General features: G+C 35.9%; 1 protein-coding gene across 1 annotated transcript; it reads right to left on the reverse strand.

The window, feature by feature from the left end:
* Positions 1-5,007: 5,007 nt before the first annotated feature.
* On the reverse strand, positions 5,008-6,372 carry LOC137950753 (uncharacterized). Its single transcript, XM_068797359.1, has one exon. The coding sequence runs from the start codon at positions 6,163-6,165 to the stop codon at positions 5,248-5,250; it is 918 nt and encodes a 305-aa protein (XP_068653460.1). The 5' UTR covers positions 6,166-6,372; the 3' UTR covers positions 5,008-5,247.
* Between the last annotated feature and the right edge of the window lie 11,424 nt (positions 6,373-17,796).

Genomic DNA, 17,796 nt, shown 5'->3' on the forward strand with positions numbered 1-17,796 from the left:
AAAGAAAACTTGCATGTTTGAGTTGAATATAAGATATTGCACTACAAAACAATAACTTGTATATTTTATGGTTCTGTATGTTGATTATAAAAATATGATTTCTACTATTCTTTTTGAGTTGGAAACTAGATTAAAATATCTTTCCAACGGTATATAATTTGCTATATAAAAAATACGGCAAGAGAGTGAAACATCCAATGAAATATAGAAATTGAGAAATATGACTTAAGGAAAAATGAGAAACTCCTATTTTTTTCTTCTTCTTCCCTTTATTCTGCATCTTCTTCTCCCTCTTTTTCTCCTTTTACATTTCATATTAGTGCCCGCTCTAATACTACGTTGAAACTTAGGATTTAATGATGTATAATCATAATAGAAGAAGATTAAGGGGTGAGAAGAAGAAGAAGAGTTGGGGAGAGAAGGTTTTACGAGGAGAAGAGTAAGAATGACTAGTTTGGAGAAAAGAGGAGGAAGATTAGGGTAATGGACTTGTCCAAACCCTCCCCCTTAAGTTGTATTTATAAATATCAAAAGTATTAATATTACAAGAATACCTTTCGCCCTAGTAAGAGTGAATAGGAGACATAATTCATAAACTAATTACATTAGTGCCATGTTTATGAGATATTTCTTTATTTACCATCATACCACTATTGTGTGGGCCTATGGGCCATTTCCTTGGTATCTGGGCTTGAGCCCATCTTCCACATACTTGGTCGTGTGGGTTTGGGCTCATCTTCCAACATGTTGATTTTCAGGACTCCATGGATTTAGCGCATGGAGAAAAAGATAGAGGCACTCATTGGGAGAAACCAAGAGTAAGAAAGAGGTTATGGACTTATGTCCTAACCCTCCCCTGAGGCTCAATTTATAGATGAAAAGATTAAAATATTATAATAATACGCCTAAAACTTAAACTAATTACATCATTGCTATTTTTATGAAATGACTCTTTATTTACCATAATGCCATCACAATGTGGCTTGTGGGCCTTAAGCCCATCTTCCACCTCTCTTGTATGTGTGGGTCTTCCTTGGTCGTGTGGGTTTGGGCCCATCTTCTAACACTCTCTCTCAAGTTGGGGGTGATAGAACATTATGAACACCCAACTTGCTACAAATGGTGCATATGATCTTCCCATATAAAATGGCAGTCCATCATATCTGACAACACTCCCCCAAAAGCTGGTGGTCTCTTAGAGACCCAGCTAGCCTAATATAAGAGAGTAAGATTACTCCTAGCCATAAGACAATGCTCCATACTCTAGTCAAATGATCATAGTCAAAAATACTTTTCGCTCAATTTCACAAGCGGAAAAATAGCCCTTGTGGGGCACAAAGTCTACCCACTTTCTCAGACTAGCTAAGGAAAACACCTCTTGGGTGAATAATAGACTTGACTCATGCTGGATGTTGGGCACACTCTTATCCTCTATAGGTAGTGGGTCCATAAGCATTGCTTAGAAGTGTAGTAATAAACTCCTCTATCACGGTGTCCCTCTACAGGGCACCGACTATCAAATGGTAGGAGTAAAAATGAAAAATAATGGGGGTAAAGAGTAATCACCAGAAGATAATATTATGAGGCCACAATGTACTTTTTTCTTCATCAGAATAACCAATGCTGACAACAATCAGCAACTGCGAAGTCCATCTTCAATAATAATGTCTCAATCAGAGAGACATAATAGCAACAACTACAATAGGCATAGGCCCAAATAACACGTACCAAATAATGAAAAACCTTAAAAAAAGACCTATAAAATAACCCACAGATAGTTCATCACTGAATAAGGAAGTTGCACCAAATAATATGTTGGAACCAAGTAATAAGTTGCCAATACTTCTAGAAAATAATCCAGAAGGAGATTGTTAGGGTCCTAGGGTTAAGTACCTATGTCTTCCGCTCCTAACAGGCTGGTCTTTTGGGTAGTATTGGCTAGGTGCATAACATCTGGTATCAAAGCAGGACTATGTCCCGACTTCGAATCCCGAGTGCAGCAGCAACGGTGTTGGAGGTGTCGTCTCCAAGCCGGGAGGAAAACACGCGAGCGTTACAACTAGTGAGCCACCGAGGTCGTCGGCTTGAGCCGAGCGGGGTGTGATGTTAGGGTCTTGCGGTTAAGTACCTATGTCTTCCGCTCCTAACATGCCGGTCTTTTGGGTAGTATTGGCTAGGTGCATAACAGAGACAAGGACATGTATAACATAGGCAATAAACAAGTGGGTCAAGTCATATTGACCAGCCGGTTAACTCGGTCGAGTTGACCCAGACCCGGTTAACTTGGCAGAATAGAAGCAATGCCTGGGTAAAAAAATTAGCTTCTTCTTCCTCCACCTAGCCGAAGGCTATAATGGACTCGGCGACACAGACAACTCGGTGGAGGAAATAATGCAATGAGTAGGAATAGAAAATGGACTCAGCAGAGTCATCTTCTCCGCCAACGGCAACGACAATGGGAAACAATCAGCGAACAAAAGAGAATCCGTTGTCTCCAAAATGGCAGAGGAGTTTCTAGAAAACACTCGATGGCAACTCTGGCTGGCTTCCGAATAGATTCATGATCTTTTCGAACTGGGGAAGATCAAATTTTTTCAAAAGCAGAAGATGAATCCGATGATGCCAGCTTGTTATTTCCCGAAGGTGAGTAAAATAAATCGTCTCGGCTGGATTCAAATATCTTAGAAAAAATGCCACATAGATGACCACTGTTAATTGTGGCAAGATGACTTGTGATTGCTTCAGAACTGAGTTCCTTCCGTAACAATAGTGCCGAAGAAAAAATTCTGAAATTCCGGCTAGGAATGGAGGAGCCCCGGATGATGGTATTGATTTTTTTTACTTTGCTTTCTTAGGCAGCCATGATGACCATGAGGAAGAAGAAGCAATTTTTAGATAAGAGAGTCGAACTTGTTTCATTCTATTTTATTTTATTTTTTGTGACTCAGCATCTAGACTAGAGAACCCAAAACGGGAATAAGAAAGCCCAATAACAATACCCTTTTGTCTCCATGTTTCTCTTTGTATCTATTCCATGGAGTTCGGTTCAATTGTACTTAGTTCATAGTGCAAGAGAGATGCAACAACTAGAGATGTCGCCCAGTGGAAGCACAAAGTGCTGATGAAGAAGGGTGAAAAGATTGGATGATCTGAGGCAGCTTTGTTGGCTAAGCTTGGCGCTAGGCACTCTGGCAGAGTAGGTGTACTAGCCGAAGAGAGAGAAATAAAATAAAAAAATAACAATAATATGACAAAAATTAAGAAAAAAATGAGAAGACTCTTTATTTGCCCTAATCACATCAATGCCATATTAATGAGAATACTCTTTATTTTCCCTAATAACATCACTGTGTGGGTCTATGGGCCTTGAGCTCATCTTCCACCTCTGAGTTTGAGTCCATCTTCCAACACCTATCACAAAGGAAGTATGTGCTTGATCTATTGAAGGAGACCGAGATGCTTGGATGCAAGCAAGAGGACACACTTATGAAACCTAATGTTAACTGGTAGTGATATTGATGTTGGTCGGTTTTAATGGTTAGTTGGGAAGCTGATCTATCTCACAGTCACAAGATCGGATATTTCCTAATCAGTCAGTGTTATCAGCCAAAATATGCATCAAACACAACAATCTCACTGGGAAGAATTGGAAAGAATCATTCGGTACCTAAGAAAAGTCTAGGTCAAAGACTACTATATAAATGTCATGGTCACACTGAAATTGAAGGTTTTGCTGATGCTGACTCGTTTAGGTCCTTTGATGACAAAAAATCCACCTCTAGTTATTGCACAACTGTTGGGGGCAATCTAGTCACCTACAGAATTAAAAAATAATAATTGGTGGCTAGATCAAGTGTGGAAGCGGAATATCAATCTATGACACTTACAATAAGTGAATTGTGATGGTTAAAATCATTCATATCTGAGTTTGAGTTCCAGATAACCAAGCCTATACAACTTCATTGTGATAATCAGGCAGCTATCCATATTGCAACCAACCTAGTCTTTCATGAGAGAACTAAACATATTGAGATAAACTGTCATTTCATAAGATAAAAACTTCAAGCTTGAATAATATCCATGCAATATACCTTTAAAGAATCAATAGGCAAATATCTTCATGAAGGCTATTGTGGCAAAGTCACTCAAAGAAACAACGGGTATAGGGACAAGGAAGGAGGAAAAAAGGTAGAATAAGAACTTAAACTACTGTAGATGATAAACTAGAAAACGTATCACATTATCTCTATGGGTTGATCAAGTCAACTCATAAACCTGCCCTGATACCATGTTGAATTTTTGGAAAAGAGAAAAACTTTTGTGACTTGATGTAATCTTAGTACAATGATCCTCTATTTATAATAGAGGAAAGAAGTAGAATCCAATTAAATTAAACTATCATTGTTCCAGTTACACCCAAAGTCAAATACTAAAAGATAAATCTTAGAACAATTAAATAACAGGACATAATAAAAAACTTATATAACTAAAATACATTTAACTGAAACTTTTCTATGAAACATTCTCTTGTGAGACTCCTGCAAGACTCTACCTTAACAATTTTGGCTCTATGAGACTTCTTGTTGTGATAGTCATGTGAGACTTCCCTACATGCTCTTTAACAACATAAGTTGAGATATGTTTTTCAGAAAAATCCAAGACGTATCAAATGATACATAAGAATATATCGTTGATACATCAAAGTGATCATTGATACACCCACCCTTTATGAAAGCAAAACAAAGAACATAACAAACTTTGACGATACAAAATGGTGCACAACCACAATTTTCTTGTTAAAAAAATAAGTTTTTCTTACTTATAATTCTAGCTTACAACATTCAAAAAAACTTAACTTTACTTATTTAAATATTATGTATTAAAATAAATTCTAACTTATTTAAGCTCTCAATCGTCTGACAGTGAGATTTGCTTCTTAAATTAAATGAACCTGAAGAACGTAGATTCCTTTTACTTTCACAAAAGAGAAACTATATTGGCTCCAAAGACATCTCATCGATTTCAAAGAACATAAAGAATCCTGTCTCAATTTCTTTAATTTGATCGGGAAGCAGAACACAAACAACAATCCCAAGTCCCAACCTTTTGCGATAAGATGAAAAGATTTAGAAAGAGCAAACATCTCTCAAAATATTTGTTTTTTACATTGAAAACAGAAAACCTATTTGGTCTGACTTGGAAGATTAAAAGATGTTCACAACTTTCAGACTTGGAAGGTGATCCTTATCAAAGAAAGATAAAGCAATCCAAAGCGATGAGAGGATTATCTATGTCCTCCAATGGGTCACTCTCAATCTCCTGATCACACGTTGCCTCTCCTCCATCTAGTTGATCGATATGGTGCAGACTAGTCTGCTTCTTGATCGGATCTGCTTGATCAAAATGAGCTTTACGAGTGCTCCCAGTCGTTTCTTTCTTGATCAAACGCGAGGGGCTCGCTGGCGGTTGAATTTCTTTCTTGGTTCGCGTTTGACATTCCCTACCTGCGGCTTTACTGTTCGTCAGATGGGTCTGACCACAATCCTTCCCGAATTTCCTGCTAAGAGTCGGAGAAGAACCCACGTTCCGCCTCGGCAGAGGGCTGGATCCTGGCCTCTCCTGCTCCTGTCGGAAGCTTCTCTGCCGAGCTAGCGGCGGCGAATTCGACCGAACTCTGGTGGGTGACTGAGGTGCCACACGTCTAGGGAGTGATTGTTTTGGTGAGCATGAACTAGGCCTGAGTGACGACCCACGTCGGTGTTGAGGAGCTCCCGCAGGAGAAGATTTCGTCTGCTCGGCCTTTTGCGGACTCGACTTCTTGAATTCCTCCTGGAGAATGTGGGGATTCTCCTTTATGCAAGACCACAGAAATTCATTCGAAAAGGACCTATCCTTGGACAAAGCACACGAGGTACACGAAGAAGAAGAAGAAGAAGAAGAAGAGAAGGAAGATAAAGAAGACGCCGAAGGAGTGGAGAAAGGAGGAGAAGGAGAAGAAATGCACTTCGGAATCGGGGGTGGAGGAGGAGAAGAAGGAATGCATTTCGGAAGAGGAGAGAGGGGAATTTGTGAGGTGATAATTACACGCTTGTCTTGGATTTGGATGAAATCAGGGTTGTCTTCTTCGTCGGTGAAGTACTTCGATTTGCTGATACAACTCCCCATGAACGGGAGGCCCTGGGAGTAGATGGAAATGCAACGGCAACGATGAAACTAAGAAGATTAATGGAGCAGAAGCTGTAAGATTTTTATTTTGAAAGTGGAGGGAGACAGTAATGAGCGCTGGCTTTACTTTTCTGTTCAGTCTTTTTTGAAATGGGTGGGCGGGTTTGAAGCCGTTAGGGTCGCTCTATCTAACGGATATATGTGGAAGAAAGTAGAAAAGGGATGATTATGATGGAGAGGCTGCTTTCGTTTTTACCTCTGTGAAGGGAATGAGTTTGGTAGGCCAGAGATTTTTTAAAATATGACCCATCCATGGCCTATGAAATATTTTTGAACTCCTATTTTTTTTCCAAAATATCCATTTTAAGCACACTATTTTTCTTTTTTTATTTATTTATTCTAGCCTTTTCGTCAAAGCCTAAAGGCATGAGACTTATTCAATTTTTAGGTTGAATTCGTATTTCCTAAAGTATTGTCATCAAAGTGAAAATACTTTTTCTATTAAAACTAAAATTTTTTTTTTTCTAAAAAGTTTAAAGCTATATGGTTATGGAAAGTACAAAGTGATTGGTTCGTAAAAAGATGTCACCTTTAAGTAGAGAAACAAAAAAAAATTACAAATGATGTGAGGTCCTGTCTCTAGTAAATCCTTTTATTCGATCTCAAACAACAATCTCTGATTATCTTTTGTAGAAGTTAGGATCCCATGAGAAGGAAGAAGAAGGAGAAAAAAGAGAGAGGAGAGAGGAAGGAGAAGGACATGAGAGAGAAGAGTTTGGATTAAGGGCAGGAAAGAATGCATCAAGGGAGAAGAGAGGGTGGTTGGACGATTTCTGAAAGAGAGGAGAAGCTTGAAATTCTTACCTCTTAGCCAAAGCTCATATTTATAGTGTTACAATGCCCTTAGGGCTACAACTCAATAGATTAAAAGATATAATCAGACAACATATTTACATCTTTATGCCATCCTTATGGAACTTAACATAAATTACCCCTTTGCCACTCCTTTGACATGTGGGCTTCTAGCCTTGAGCTTGTGGGCTTGAGCTCATCTTCCAACACTCCCCCTCAAGTTGGAGGAGAAAATACGTCATAAATACCCAGCTTGCCACATATATAAGATATAATTTTAGATGTAACTGGTTTGGTGAGAATATCAGCTACTTGCTCTTGAGATGAAACATATTTAAGAGAGATTATTCCATCTTGAAACTGTTCCTGTATAAAATGACAATTTACCTCAATATGTTTAGTTCTTTCATAGAAGGTTGGATTTGATGTAATGTGAATAGCTGCTTGATTATCACAATGTAGGCGCATAGAACCTCTATAAAATCCCAATTCGATAAGAAGAGTCTTTATCCATAAAAGTTCACTTACAGTGTGGGCCATAGCTCAATATTCTGCTTCAGCACTAGATCTTGCAACCACGTTTTATTTTTTGCTTTTCCATGTGACCAAGTTCCCCCCAACAAGGGTACAATAACCAAACGTAGATTTTCTATCATCAGGTGATCCAATCCCATCTGCATTTGAGAAGCCTTTTATATTGAAGTGCCCATGTTTTTTATATAGCAATCCTCTTCCTGGAGCACCGTTTAGGTATTGTAGTATTCTCTCCAAAGCTTGCCAGTGAGTAATTTGTGATTAGTATTTTGTGCATGAATTGACTTACCACACTTACAACATATGATTATCTCGCCTAGTTACCATGAGATGGATCAATTTTCCCACGAATCTATGATATTTGCCAGTGTCAACATCTTCTCCAGTTGTAGCACACAATTTTTCATTCGCATCCATAGTTGTATCAACTATTCTACAATCCTTCATTCTTGTTTCTTCAAGAATATCCAAGGTGTATTTTCTTTGAGACAATACTATCCCATGTTTTGACTGAAGGACTTCTATACCCAGAAAATATTTGAGCTTACCCAGATCTTTAGTCTTGAACTCTTGACATATCATGGATGCACTCCATGTGTTGGCCCACTTAATCTCGAATGAATCCCATATCATTCTCAATTAAGAAAGGATCTCCAAATCAATTCAAATCACACAAGATCTTCCTATAAAATTTGAATATTTTTGAAGAAGGAAACTTTCCTTCTTAGTCACATGCCCCACATGTATCAAGGACCCAACTTTTGACTTCCAATTTTATCTTTGTTAATTCAAGTAGGAAATCCAAAATCTAATCCAATATAGAATGCCTTCAACATTACAAAATACAACAACTTCCTATCCAAAAATAAAAATAAAAATTCCTTGTTGCAATTCAATAATCCATCAACGAGTTCAATGAAGAAAGAATCAGAAACCAGCAATGAACATCGATCTTCTAGGAAGTTCAACGCATGAAAGCATGACTTTGATCATAAAACACCGCGGTTACAACAAGAAGATAACAAGGCTTGATCCAGATAAACGTTTTTCCAAGGCTTCACAATAGCATCAAACATAAATCTGCTTGCAAGCATGAATTTGAAGAAACCGAAACTAGTAATCTGATGCTAATATATAAGATAGAATGATACTTAATTTTCATTCAATCTAGAACGAATCATGCTCAGTCAAAATCTTTCTTTTAGAGAAAAAGATCAGTAATCACCTCAAAGGGAAAAAATAAAGAAGATACTTATTTTTTTCATGAGCACGAGATGCTCTATTTCAATCCTCAAGAAGATAACAAGGCTTGATCCAGATAAAATTTGCTCCTTTATCGAAGCAATCATGAATTTGAAGAAACCAAAACTAGTAGTCTGATGCTAATATATAAGATAGAATGACACTTAATTTTCATTCAATCTAGAACGAATCATGCTCAGTCAAAATCCTTCTTTTAGAAACAAAGATCAGTAATCACCTTAAAGGGAAAAAATAAAGAAGAAACTTACTTTTTGCATGAGCACGAGATGCTCTATTGCAATCGTTGTTCAATAACAAAGCTCCACTGAGAAGGTTGATGAAAAACTTGGTTTATTAGAAACTTAACCTCAAGATTCTAAACCCATAGAGAAAAAAATGTTCTTGATGTCCCCCTAGTGGTAATCACCAAAGAATCATTGCTTGGGAAAATTTCCACTATTACGCTCTTATAGCTGGAAAAATACATAGAGATTGGTGGCCACGTGTAGTTCAATACCCCCAGCTCTCTTTGGCCATGTGTAGTTCAATACACGATTTTTACACTAACCAATCTCCCCAAGAGATTGTTGCTAGATTCTAGCTCTAGCTATTAGCTAGGCCTTTCTATCTCGATTATCAGGTTGAAGATGAACCTTTCATAAATACACAAAACAAAGGGAAAAATTTACACCCTTACTTGGAGAGATGCTTCTCCTTGAGAGATTCAAGTTGCCTTCTTATTTATTGCACAATATGGAATGATCAAGAAGCTTCTACTATGATGCATGCAAGGATGATTGAAAGAGATAAAAGGTTTTGAAAAATATGGCTCTCTCTCTTTCTCCCTAAGCACTTTTGGTAGAAATTTACAAGGTAAGGCAAAACTTTGTGGCTTGAGAATATACCAATTAATGCTCATTCACCACTTTATTGAATGTTTGGGGTATTTCTAGCTTACCCAAATCAAACTAGTCATTATTTTCCCATTGGCAAAAATCAGATTGTTGATTGATCAATCACTGGTAAATCATTGATCGATCAATCGATCATAACAACTACTTTTCTATCAGACAGTGACTTATTGATTAATAGATTGATTAATCGATATGTTATCGTTGGTCCATAAAAGTTAAGTTGATTAATCATTGCTAGTAGTTGATCAATCAATCGAGATCCCATCTAGTTGTGCATAACAAGTATGATCGACTAGTGTATTCATTTTATCAATCATGCTTGAAGTCCCTTGTTGGAAGGTTCAAACTGACCGATTAATCTGGAGGGAAGATAGATCATTCCATTTTAATTCAGCTTGTCTGGATAGCTATGATTGATCAATCTCTAAGGGATGATTAATCGATTGATCAATCATGCATTATAGCATGAAATGGCCATGTCCTAGATGATTGATCAATCTACTATTGTTGATCGATCATGCTTTATATTCCTGGTGTGCATAGTTTTGGATGATTGATCACCATTAGTGACTAATCAATCATTATAATGCCACATAAAAAATGTATATATTTATAAAGCATAAGAATTTCTCTCTAAGTGCTTTAACATGTTTGTAACATATGCATAATGATTCTAAACATGTCAATATACAAATTATATCCTAAAGCTCCGATCTCACAAGTACTTAAGGAATAGGAGTTTAAACCACTCTCTTACAAATATTGACGGACTTTAAACGTATGTCTTTGATGCTTGAACTGGAGCCTTATCGTTGTCTTCTTCCATGGGGTGCTTCTTTAGGAATTGTTCATAAATTTTGCATGAGGTCTTCATTTTGGCTTTGAAGCTTTAGACCTTGAGATGCTCTTGAAGGTTAAGTATATGAAATACTACATTTGCAAGTTATAAGCTCAATTAAGTTTCATTATCATCAAAACCAATGTGGGAGTCAACCTACAGTCAACATAAGTGACGTGCATGATCTCCCCCCAACATCTATTTGTAATAGTAAAAGTGTCAAAATTACATCAATGCCCTTTAGCCTGAGAAGGGAGGAAAGTGATAAGAAAGAAGGAGAGTTTACATTATTTCCACTATACAGAAATTACATCTTCCAACAAACCCCTCAAAGAAAGAATCATATATAGGAGTCGACTACATGAGAAGAATCTGACCTCAGTTGAAGAAAAAGAAGACAGAGGATTTGACCCCAAAATAGTGGAGTCGACCTTTATAAGAAGCAGAAGACAAAGGATTAAAAAAAAGGAGGATTCGACTAAAACAACCATTAGAAGAAAAAAATGCTTCAATCTTAGGCAAAGGATTCGATCCAATTCTGCACATATGGAAACTCCTGACTTTCTAAAGGCCATTACAGAAGTTGTAGGTCTTCTCTAATTTAATAAGTATTTTTCACAAAAATTTTAATATCTTTAATGAATTTTTACGAAGGCTAGAAACATGCCTAAAGTTGTGCAACGACTAGTTTTTTGAATTGGGATTTTTTATATAGATACCCAAGTTCTGTCTAGCCTAATAATTAATTGCCTTCACTTCTTGGCAAAAGCTTCCTAGTCCATTTTCAATGACTCTCATGTCTTTTTATTTTCAAATTTCAAGGAGGTACGTTTTCAAGGTTTTTCTTTAAAGAGCTAAGTATGCCTACCTATATTTACATGCTCAAAATACTTTTTTTTTTCATTTGAAAGAAGTTTTGATTCATTGTATCAAACTTTTTTTGTGAATTTAAAAACTTCTCTTCAGTTAGCATTCTCAATTTAACTTAGAAATCAATACTAGCGCTTCTTGGTAGTTTTACTTAAGAGTACAATGTAAGTGAATTATCTTGCATTTGATTTTTGCCTTTCTAGAGTGTGTGCCTTAAATTGTAAAGCATGTAACCTTTGCTCTAGTTGTTTAAAAATCCCTCTTGGGTCTTTTGGTGTAATACGAATATGGGTAGTTTAGTGTTAATATTATTGTACTTGTTTCCTCTATTATAAATATAGGCTCATTTTACTCAATAACAAATCAAGTCAATGAATTATTTCTCTTTTCCAGAAAATCAACATTTTGAGTGGTGGAAAGATTATGAATAGAAGAAACATAACCAAACATGAGTGGGTAATGGAATTGGTGAATAATTTTGAAAATGGTGTGTTATCTTGTACAATAATTTAAGGCATTCAGTTAATGAGAAAACAAATAGTGAGAACAATATATAGCCAATAGTATTAAGGAACATTCATGGATAATATAAGAGTTCTTGCAACTTCTACAAGATGTCTATTCTACCTTTCAAATGCACCATTTTGTTGTGGTGTGTAAGCACAAGAAGATTGATAAAGAACACCTTTCTTTGACAAAAAAAAATTGAAACTAAGAAGTGAAATATTCCTTAGCATTATCAAATAGAAAAACTAGAATTTTTTGTGAAATTGAGTTTCAACAATAGCATAAGAGTCAATGATGGAAATTTTTTTTTATCTATCTTTCATTTAATAAAACCAAGATACTAGAGTATGATCATCCATAAATATCATAAAATACTAACAAAAATAAATACTTGATGCATTAGTTGTTCCCTGAACATCTGAGTGAACTAAAGAATTTAAACTTAAAAGGTATTTTCTCTTGTCTAGGTAGAAAAATAGACATATGATGCTTCTTAAACTCACAAAATTTACAAGACTACTTAGTAAGAAATTTAAAATTTGGAACCAATGTTTTTATGCTAAACAATAAGGGATGACCAAGCCGATTATGCCACTGTATTGCATCTTGATTGGTTGTTGCTACAACCGTCAAACTTGAAGAGTCCAAGAAATAGAGTCCTCCTCTCTCATGGTTGCTAGCAATCACATGTATTGTCTTGATGTCCTAAAAAACACAATGAGAAAGGAAACAAGTTTAGAAATTGGTTAAGTTTCTTGGTCCATTAGCTAACAAACATGAGACTAGATGAAAATTGTGGAAAAAATAAAATATTAGAAAGTGATAAGGAAGAGGATATAGTAGAGGTACCAATAGCTTGTACTTTGGTTTGGGATCCATCTACAATAGATACAAATGGGTCCAAAGCACATGGTATTTCACTCTCATAATCTGGTAATAGTGTAGTTTATTTTTTTCCCAGTCTCAGCTTTTGCTTTTCAATTTTTTCCCTTGCTTACTTTTGTTTTTTCACCTTGTGAGACTCCGACACTCGTTCACCTCAACCTTCTTCTTTTAATAGTTGTGGAATACCAGATGAAACAAAGTAAACCAGAACATGTATTTCTTGATGAAATACCAATCAGTCTGATATGTTGTAGCACACATACTTTAAATTTTCATCTTTTTGTCAAGCCTCCCTTACACTTTTGTATGTTAAACTTCCATTTTCTGGTATGCAGGTAGGAAAAAGGGAAAAAGGGTCTTACTTTTGTTGTGCTCATCCTTTCCATCAACACTAGCTTCGTTTGGTAGTATGGCTCTCTACAACTACTCAGCTTTAAAAGTGTCCCATGTTTATTCTCTTCATCTTTACCGTCTTAGTCATCATCAGTCCTCTTCCTCTCTTCCTCGTCTGTTATGATCTTGGGGTTAAGTACTTGACTTTCCGCTACCAAACATATTGGTCTTTTGGTATGTATTGGCTTGGTGCTTAACATTTGGTATCAGAGCTATACTGCTATTGCGAGTTCGAATCCCGGAGGGGGTGACCTAGAGGCCAGATTAAAATTACTGGTAGGCTCAAAAAATGGGTCGGGCCAGTGCTGCTAGAGTGGGCAACCGTGGACGTTGGCTCATAACAGTAGGAGTATTGTTATGATCCTGGGGTTAAGTACTTCGCTTTCCATTACCAAATAGATCGGTCTTTTGGTATGTATTGGCAAAGTGCTTAACATTTGGTATTAGAGCTATACCACTGTTGCGAGTTTGAATCCCAAAGGGGGTGACCTAGAGGCCAGATTAAAATTACTGGTAGGCTCAAAAAGTGGTTCGAGCTAGTGCTACTAGAGTGGGCTGCCATGGATGTCGGCTCATAACAGTAGAAGTATTGTTATGATCCTGGGGTTGAGTACTTGGCTTTTCTCTACCAAACAGATCGGTCTTCTGGTATGTATTAGCAAGGTGCTTAACATTTGGTATCAGAGCATTGTATGGTATTGTTCCTTTTATCAACCACTTAAAACCCTTGCCATTGATCCATCTTCGGTTGTTGAGTCCCTTGACAACATGCACCCCAACTACCATCACCAATTTGGGTCCTACCTTCGATATCATTGGTTGATTAGTCGATGAAATAGCAAGAAAATTACTACCTAAGAATAGGAGTCAAGAGGATGAGAAGGATTCCTATTTTGAGTTGGATTCCAACGACCAAAGTAGAAATGGAGAAGAAATCAAGGAGTATTCCTACTTTGAGTAGGACTCAATCTATTCAAGCACATATGCCACCAATGAAGACTTTTGTTCCATGTAGACGACACTCACCATCATTCATCTCATATTTTGTTCCAAGTAGTTCTCTTCATACATATTGTCTCTCCTTATTTTGATCCTTTGTCTCCACCTCATGCTATAAACTCTATGTTTCTTTTAGCATCATCAAGACATGTGGGCATAAGGTATGCCAACAAGCAATTGTTTTTATTATTTTTGGATGATGGTGTTGTTGAGTGGCCTCGAGTCTCAACCACATCATAGTACATGGAGTTCAATGGTGAGTTGGAAGAGACAAAGGAACGACAAACTCCAAATAGCTATTATTACATGGTTTTCATTTTGTTTTGTTTGGTTATTCTAGTTGTTTAAGCAGCTCTCTTACTACCAAGAATCAAGTCTAAGTTAACGTTGCAGGCAATATTTAAGCTCCCAAAATTTTCTTCCTTATCCTCATGGCCTCCAAAATTTATTCATTCCAGATCAAATGGAAGGTGTCTTGTTTCTTTTCTCTCTCTTCTTCTTGTCAATGAGTTTTTTATTTCGCAACTTCATCTCCAAAAATTACACTCACCACCCATAAATTTCTTTAAGTTCATACTTGGTCAAACTTATTAATTAAGTCCTTTTAGTTCTACCATTGTATTCTTCCCCCAGTTTTTTTATAAAAAAAGTTACACTCATTATTGATCTAATAAAGAAACTCATTATTTTCTTTTGAAACTCAATTTTGGAAGTATAGTGTTGTGTGGTGGCCTCCTTCACTCCAAAGTTTTTAGAGTCAGTTTTGGAAGTAGAGTAATGCATAGTCACCTCCTCCAGTTAAAATATGATGACTTTTATCATTGTTTTCCTCTAGTATTTCTTCAATTTATAATTTCTTTATCACTTCATAGCAATGCCTAAACCCACTACTAACAAAGTATAAGAGTGCACTGAACATCCAACGTGAGTCAAGTCATTTTATTCTTCACCCTAGAAGTGATTTCTTGATGTATGCTTAAAAAGTGAGTAGTCTCTTTTTATGCCTTTGAAATTGAGCTGATTGTTTTTTTAAACTATGACCATTTTGAGTGGTGTACGAAGTTTTCTCATATGACTAGGAGTTATTTTTCTCCTGTGTTGTTTTGTCTAAGCTAGGTCTCTATGTCCTTTTCTTATCCCCATCTTTAGGGGGATAAATAGAAGAAGAAGTCCAAATAAAGAAGAATTTTATTTTATGTGACCAGAATAATCAAGAAAGGGGGAGAACAAAAGATAAATATTTTACATATATGAAGAACTTTTTCAACCAAGGAATATTGAAGACCAATAATATTTTTCCTTGCAAGCTGAAGTTAGATACTTCAACTTGAGGGGGAGTGTTAAAGAGTAGGTATGGAAAGTCTTATATGACTCTCACATAAAGAAGTCTCACAGAGCAATAGTTAATATGACAAAATCTTACAAGAATTTCATGGGAGGAAGTCTTATAGGAATATCTCAATTAAGAGTTTTAGTTATTTTAGTCTTCTATTTATATTAAGTTATTTAATTATTCTAGGACTTATCTTTAGGAATTATACTTTAGGTGTAACTAGGACAAGGGTAGTTTAATTGTAACCTGATTTTACTTATTTCTTCTGTTCTAAATAGAGATTCATTGTACTCAATTAATTAATCAAGTCAGTGAATTATTTTATTCTCTAAACATTCAACATTTGAGAACTATCTTCCCTTTAGAAGGATCTGAAAGTACTTATTTATTGGTTTCAATGGTGGTAATTGAGGCTTGATTAGCCTAAAAAATGATTTTCCATGTAGATTCCAACACTTTTCTACCATATAGTAATTGAGGCCGCAAAAAGTATAATTTTTATTTTCACCAAAGTTTGAGGATCTTAAGGTAGAGTCACCATTACTTCTTCCACCACCTTGACCACGAGAGTTGCCTTTTGTTCCTCTTCTTTTACCATAGCTGCTACTACCCCTTCCTTGGGAGGACATGACAAAATTTTCTGATTGATCAATCTAAGGTGTGGGTCCTTTGGCTGGAATCCTGAACATGGCTTCACAAAAAAATTCAAAAGAAGGTCAAGTTGAAAAACTAAGTAGCTAGGATTTGGTAACATCAAGATTGAGCTTCAAGTTGGCAAGACAAATGCCTAAGACAAGGCCTTCTTTTTGTTTTTCTTGAGTTATAATGTTTGTTGAGTATGACTAAGAAACTTTTCATTCTTTTGGAAGACCTCTGAATCTAACGAAGTAGTCATGGAGATTGTCACCTTGCTTTGTCATATACATGTCTTTAAAAATATCATAAATATTTTGAAGCTTGCGAAGAGTAAAATACAATTTAAAACAAGTAGGTCAAACATCTTTGGTTATATCCAAGTGGACAAAATTATTAGCAATCTGTTGTTCCATACTATTTTATAGCTAACTTATAACCAAAGTATCTTCCTTTAACCACTTTTAATAAGAAGGATCGTCTTCATTAACATATAGTGTGTCAAGTGTTTAACAAGGTCTTTTGTGATCACAAAACATTTGACATATTGTCACTATGATGAGTAGTTCCTCAAGCCATTAAGTGGAACATTAGTAATTCTCAAGGAGTCATGCTTGATAAAATCAACATATGGATTGGAAGACTTATTGAAATTTTTTGCCATATTTGACCAGCCAACAAAACACATACTAATGCTCAAGGAAATTAGAGTAACAAAAACTATATTATTAAGTTGTAAGAGAATTAACAACTTAAGATAGAAAAGACAATGGTGCAAATTTTGAATTCATGAAGTATGGACCAACACTCTTTTTATATAAATGACATACATGGTATGCATGAAACCCAAAAGAATTAGAGCATGGCTGGAAGAGAAATAACAATTAGGTTCACCATGAGAAACTGAGTAAGAAAGGTGATATTTAAACAATTAGATATAAAGTCATTCACATGCAACAATTAACACCAAACCCTAACTTAGAGTTTCAAGTTATAGAAGAAGGAATTGAAAGTTAATTTAAAAAGCTCTCAAGACAACAACAAAGAGGAGTTTTTGAATTCTAAACAGAGATTTTTGGAATAAAAAAACAATTTTTTTAATGCACACAAGTGTTGCCAACAAAAACTCACTTTCAGCCCTCACAAAAACTCGTTTTTGATAATCACATGAGGAAATTAAATAACTCAAAAACTGAAATTTTAATAGACTGAATCACTGGAACGATACTTATTGAGACTTATCTGATCCAAAGGCCGTGCTAGAATTTTTGCTAGAATTTTTTCTTCAACTTGTTTCCTTCAACAGATTATGTTGGACATCCTCTTTCAAGTCTACTTTATTTGATTTTAGAGTAGCTTCTTAGAAACCCAAGAACCACTATTCTAATACTATGTTGGATTTTAAGGTTTCATAATTGAAAAGGTTTAGGTTTGAAAGGAAGAAAAACAAGAAAAGTGAAGGAAGAGAAGAAAGAAGAAGCTTCGATAAGAAGGGAAGTGAACTCAGAGTATAAATGGAAAGAAAATTAGGGCACAAAAGAGAAGCTTGAAAAATTGTGTCTTGAGCCCTCTCAATCCTCTTATTCACAATAAAAACTTTGATACAAAAGGGACTAAATTATCCTTGTATA

This window comes from Aristolochia californica, unplaced genomic scaffold, assembly GCF_029961685.1.
Source record: "Aristolochia californica isolate CCGP_79_NKW_82.1479 unplaced genomic scaffold, dmAriCali1.0.hap1 SCAF_14, whole genome shotgun sequence".
Taxonomy (NCBI): Eukaryota; Viridiplantae; Streptophyta; class Magnoliopsida; order Piperales; family Aristolochiaceae; genus Aristolochia; species Aristolochia californica.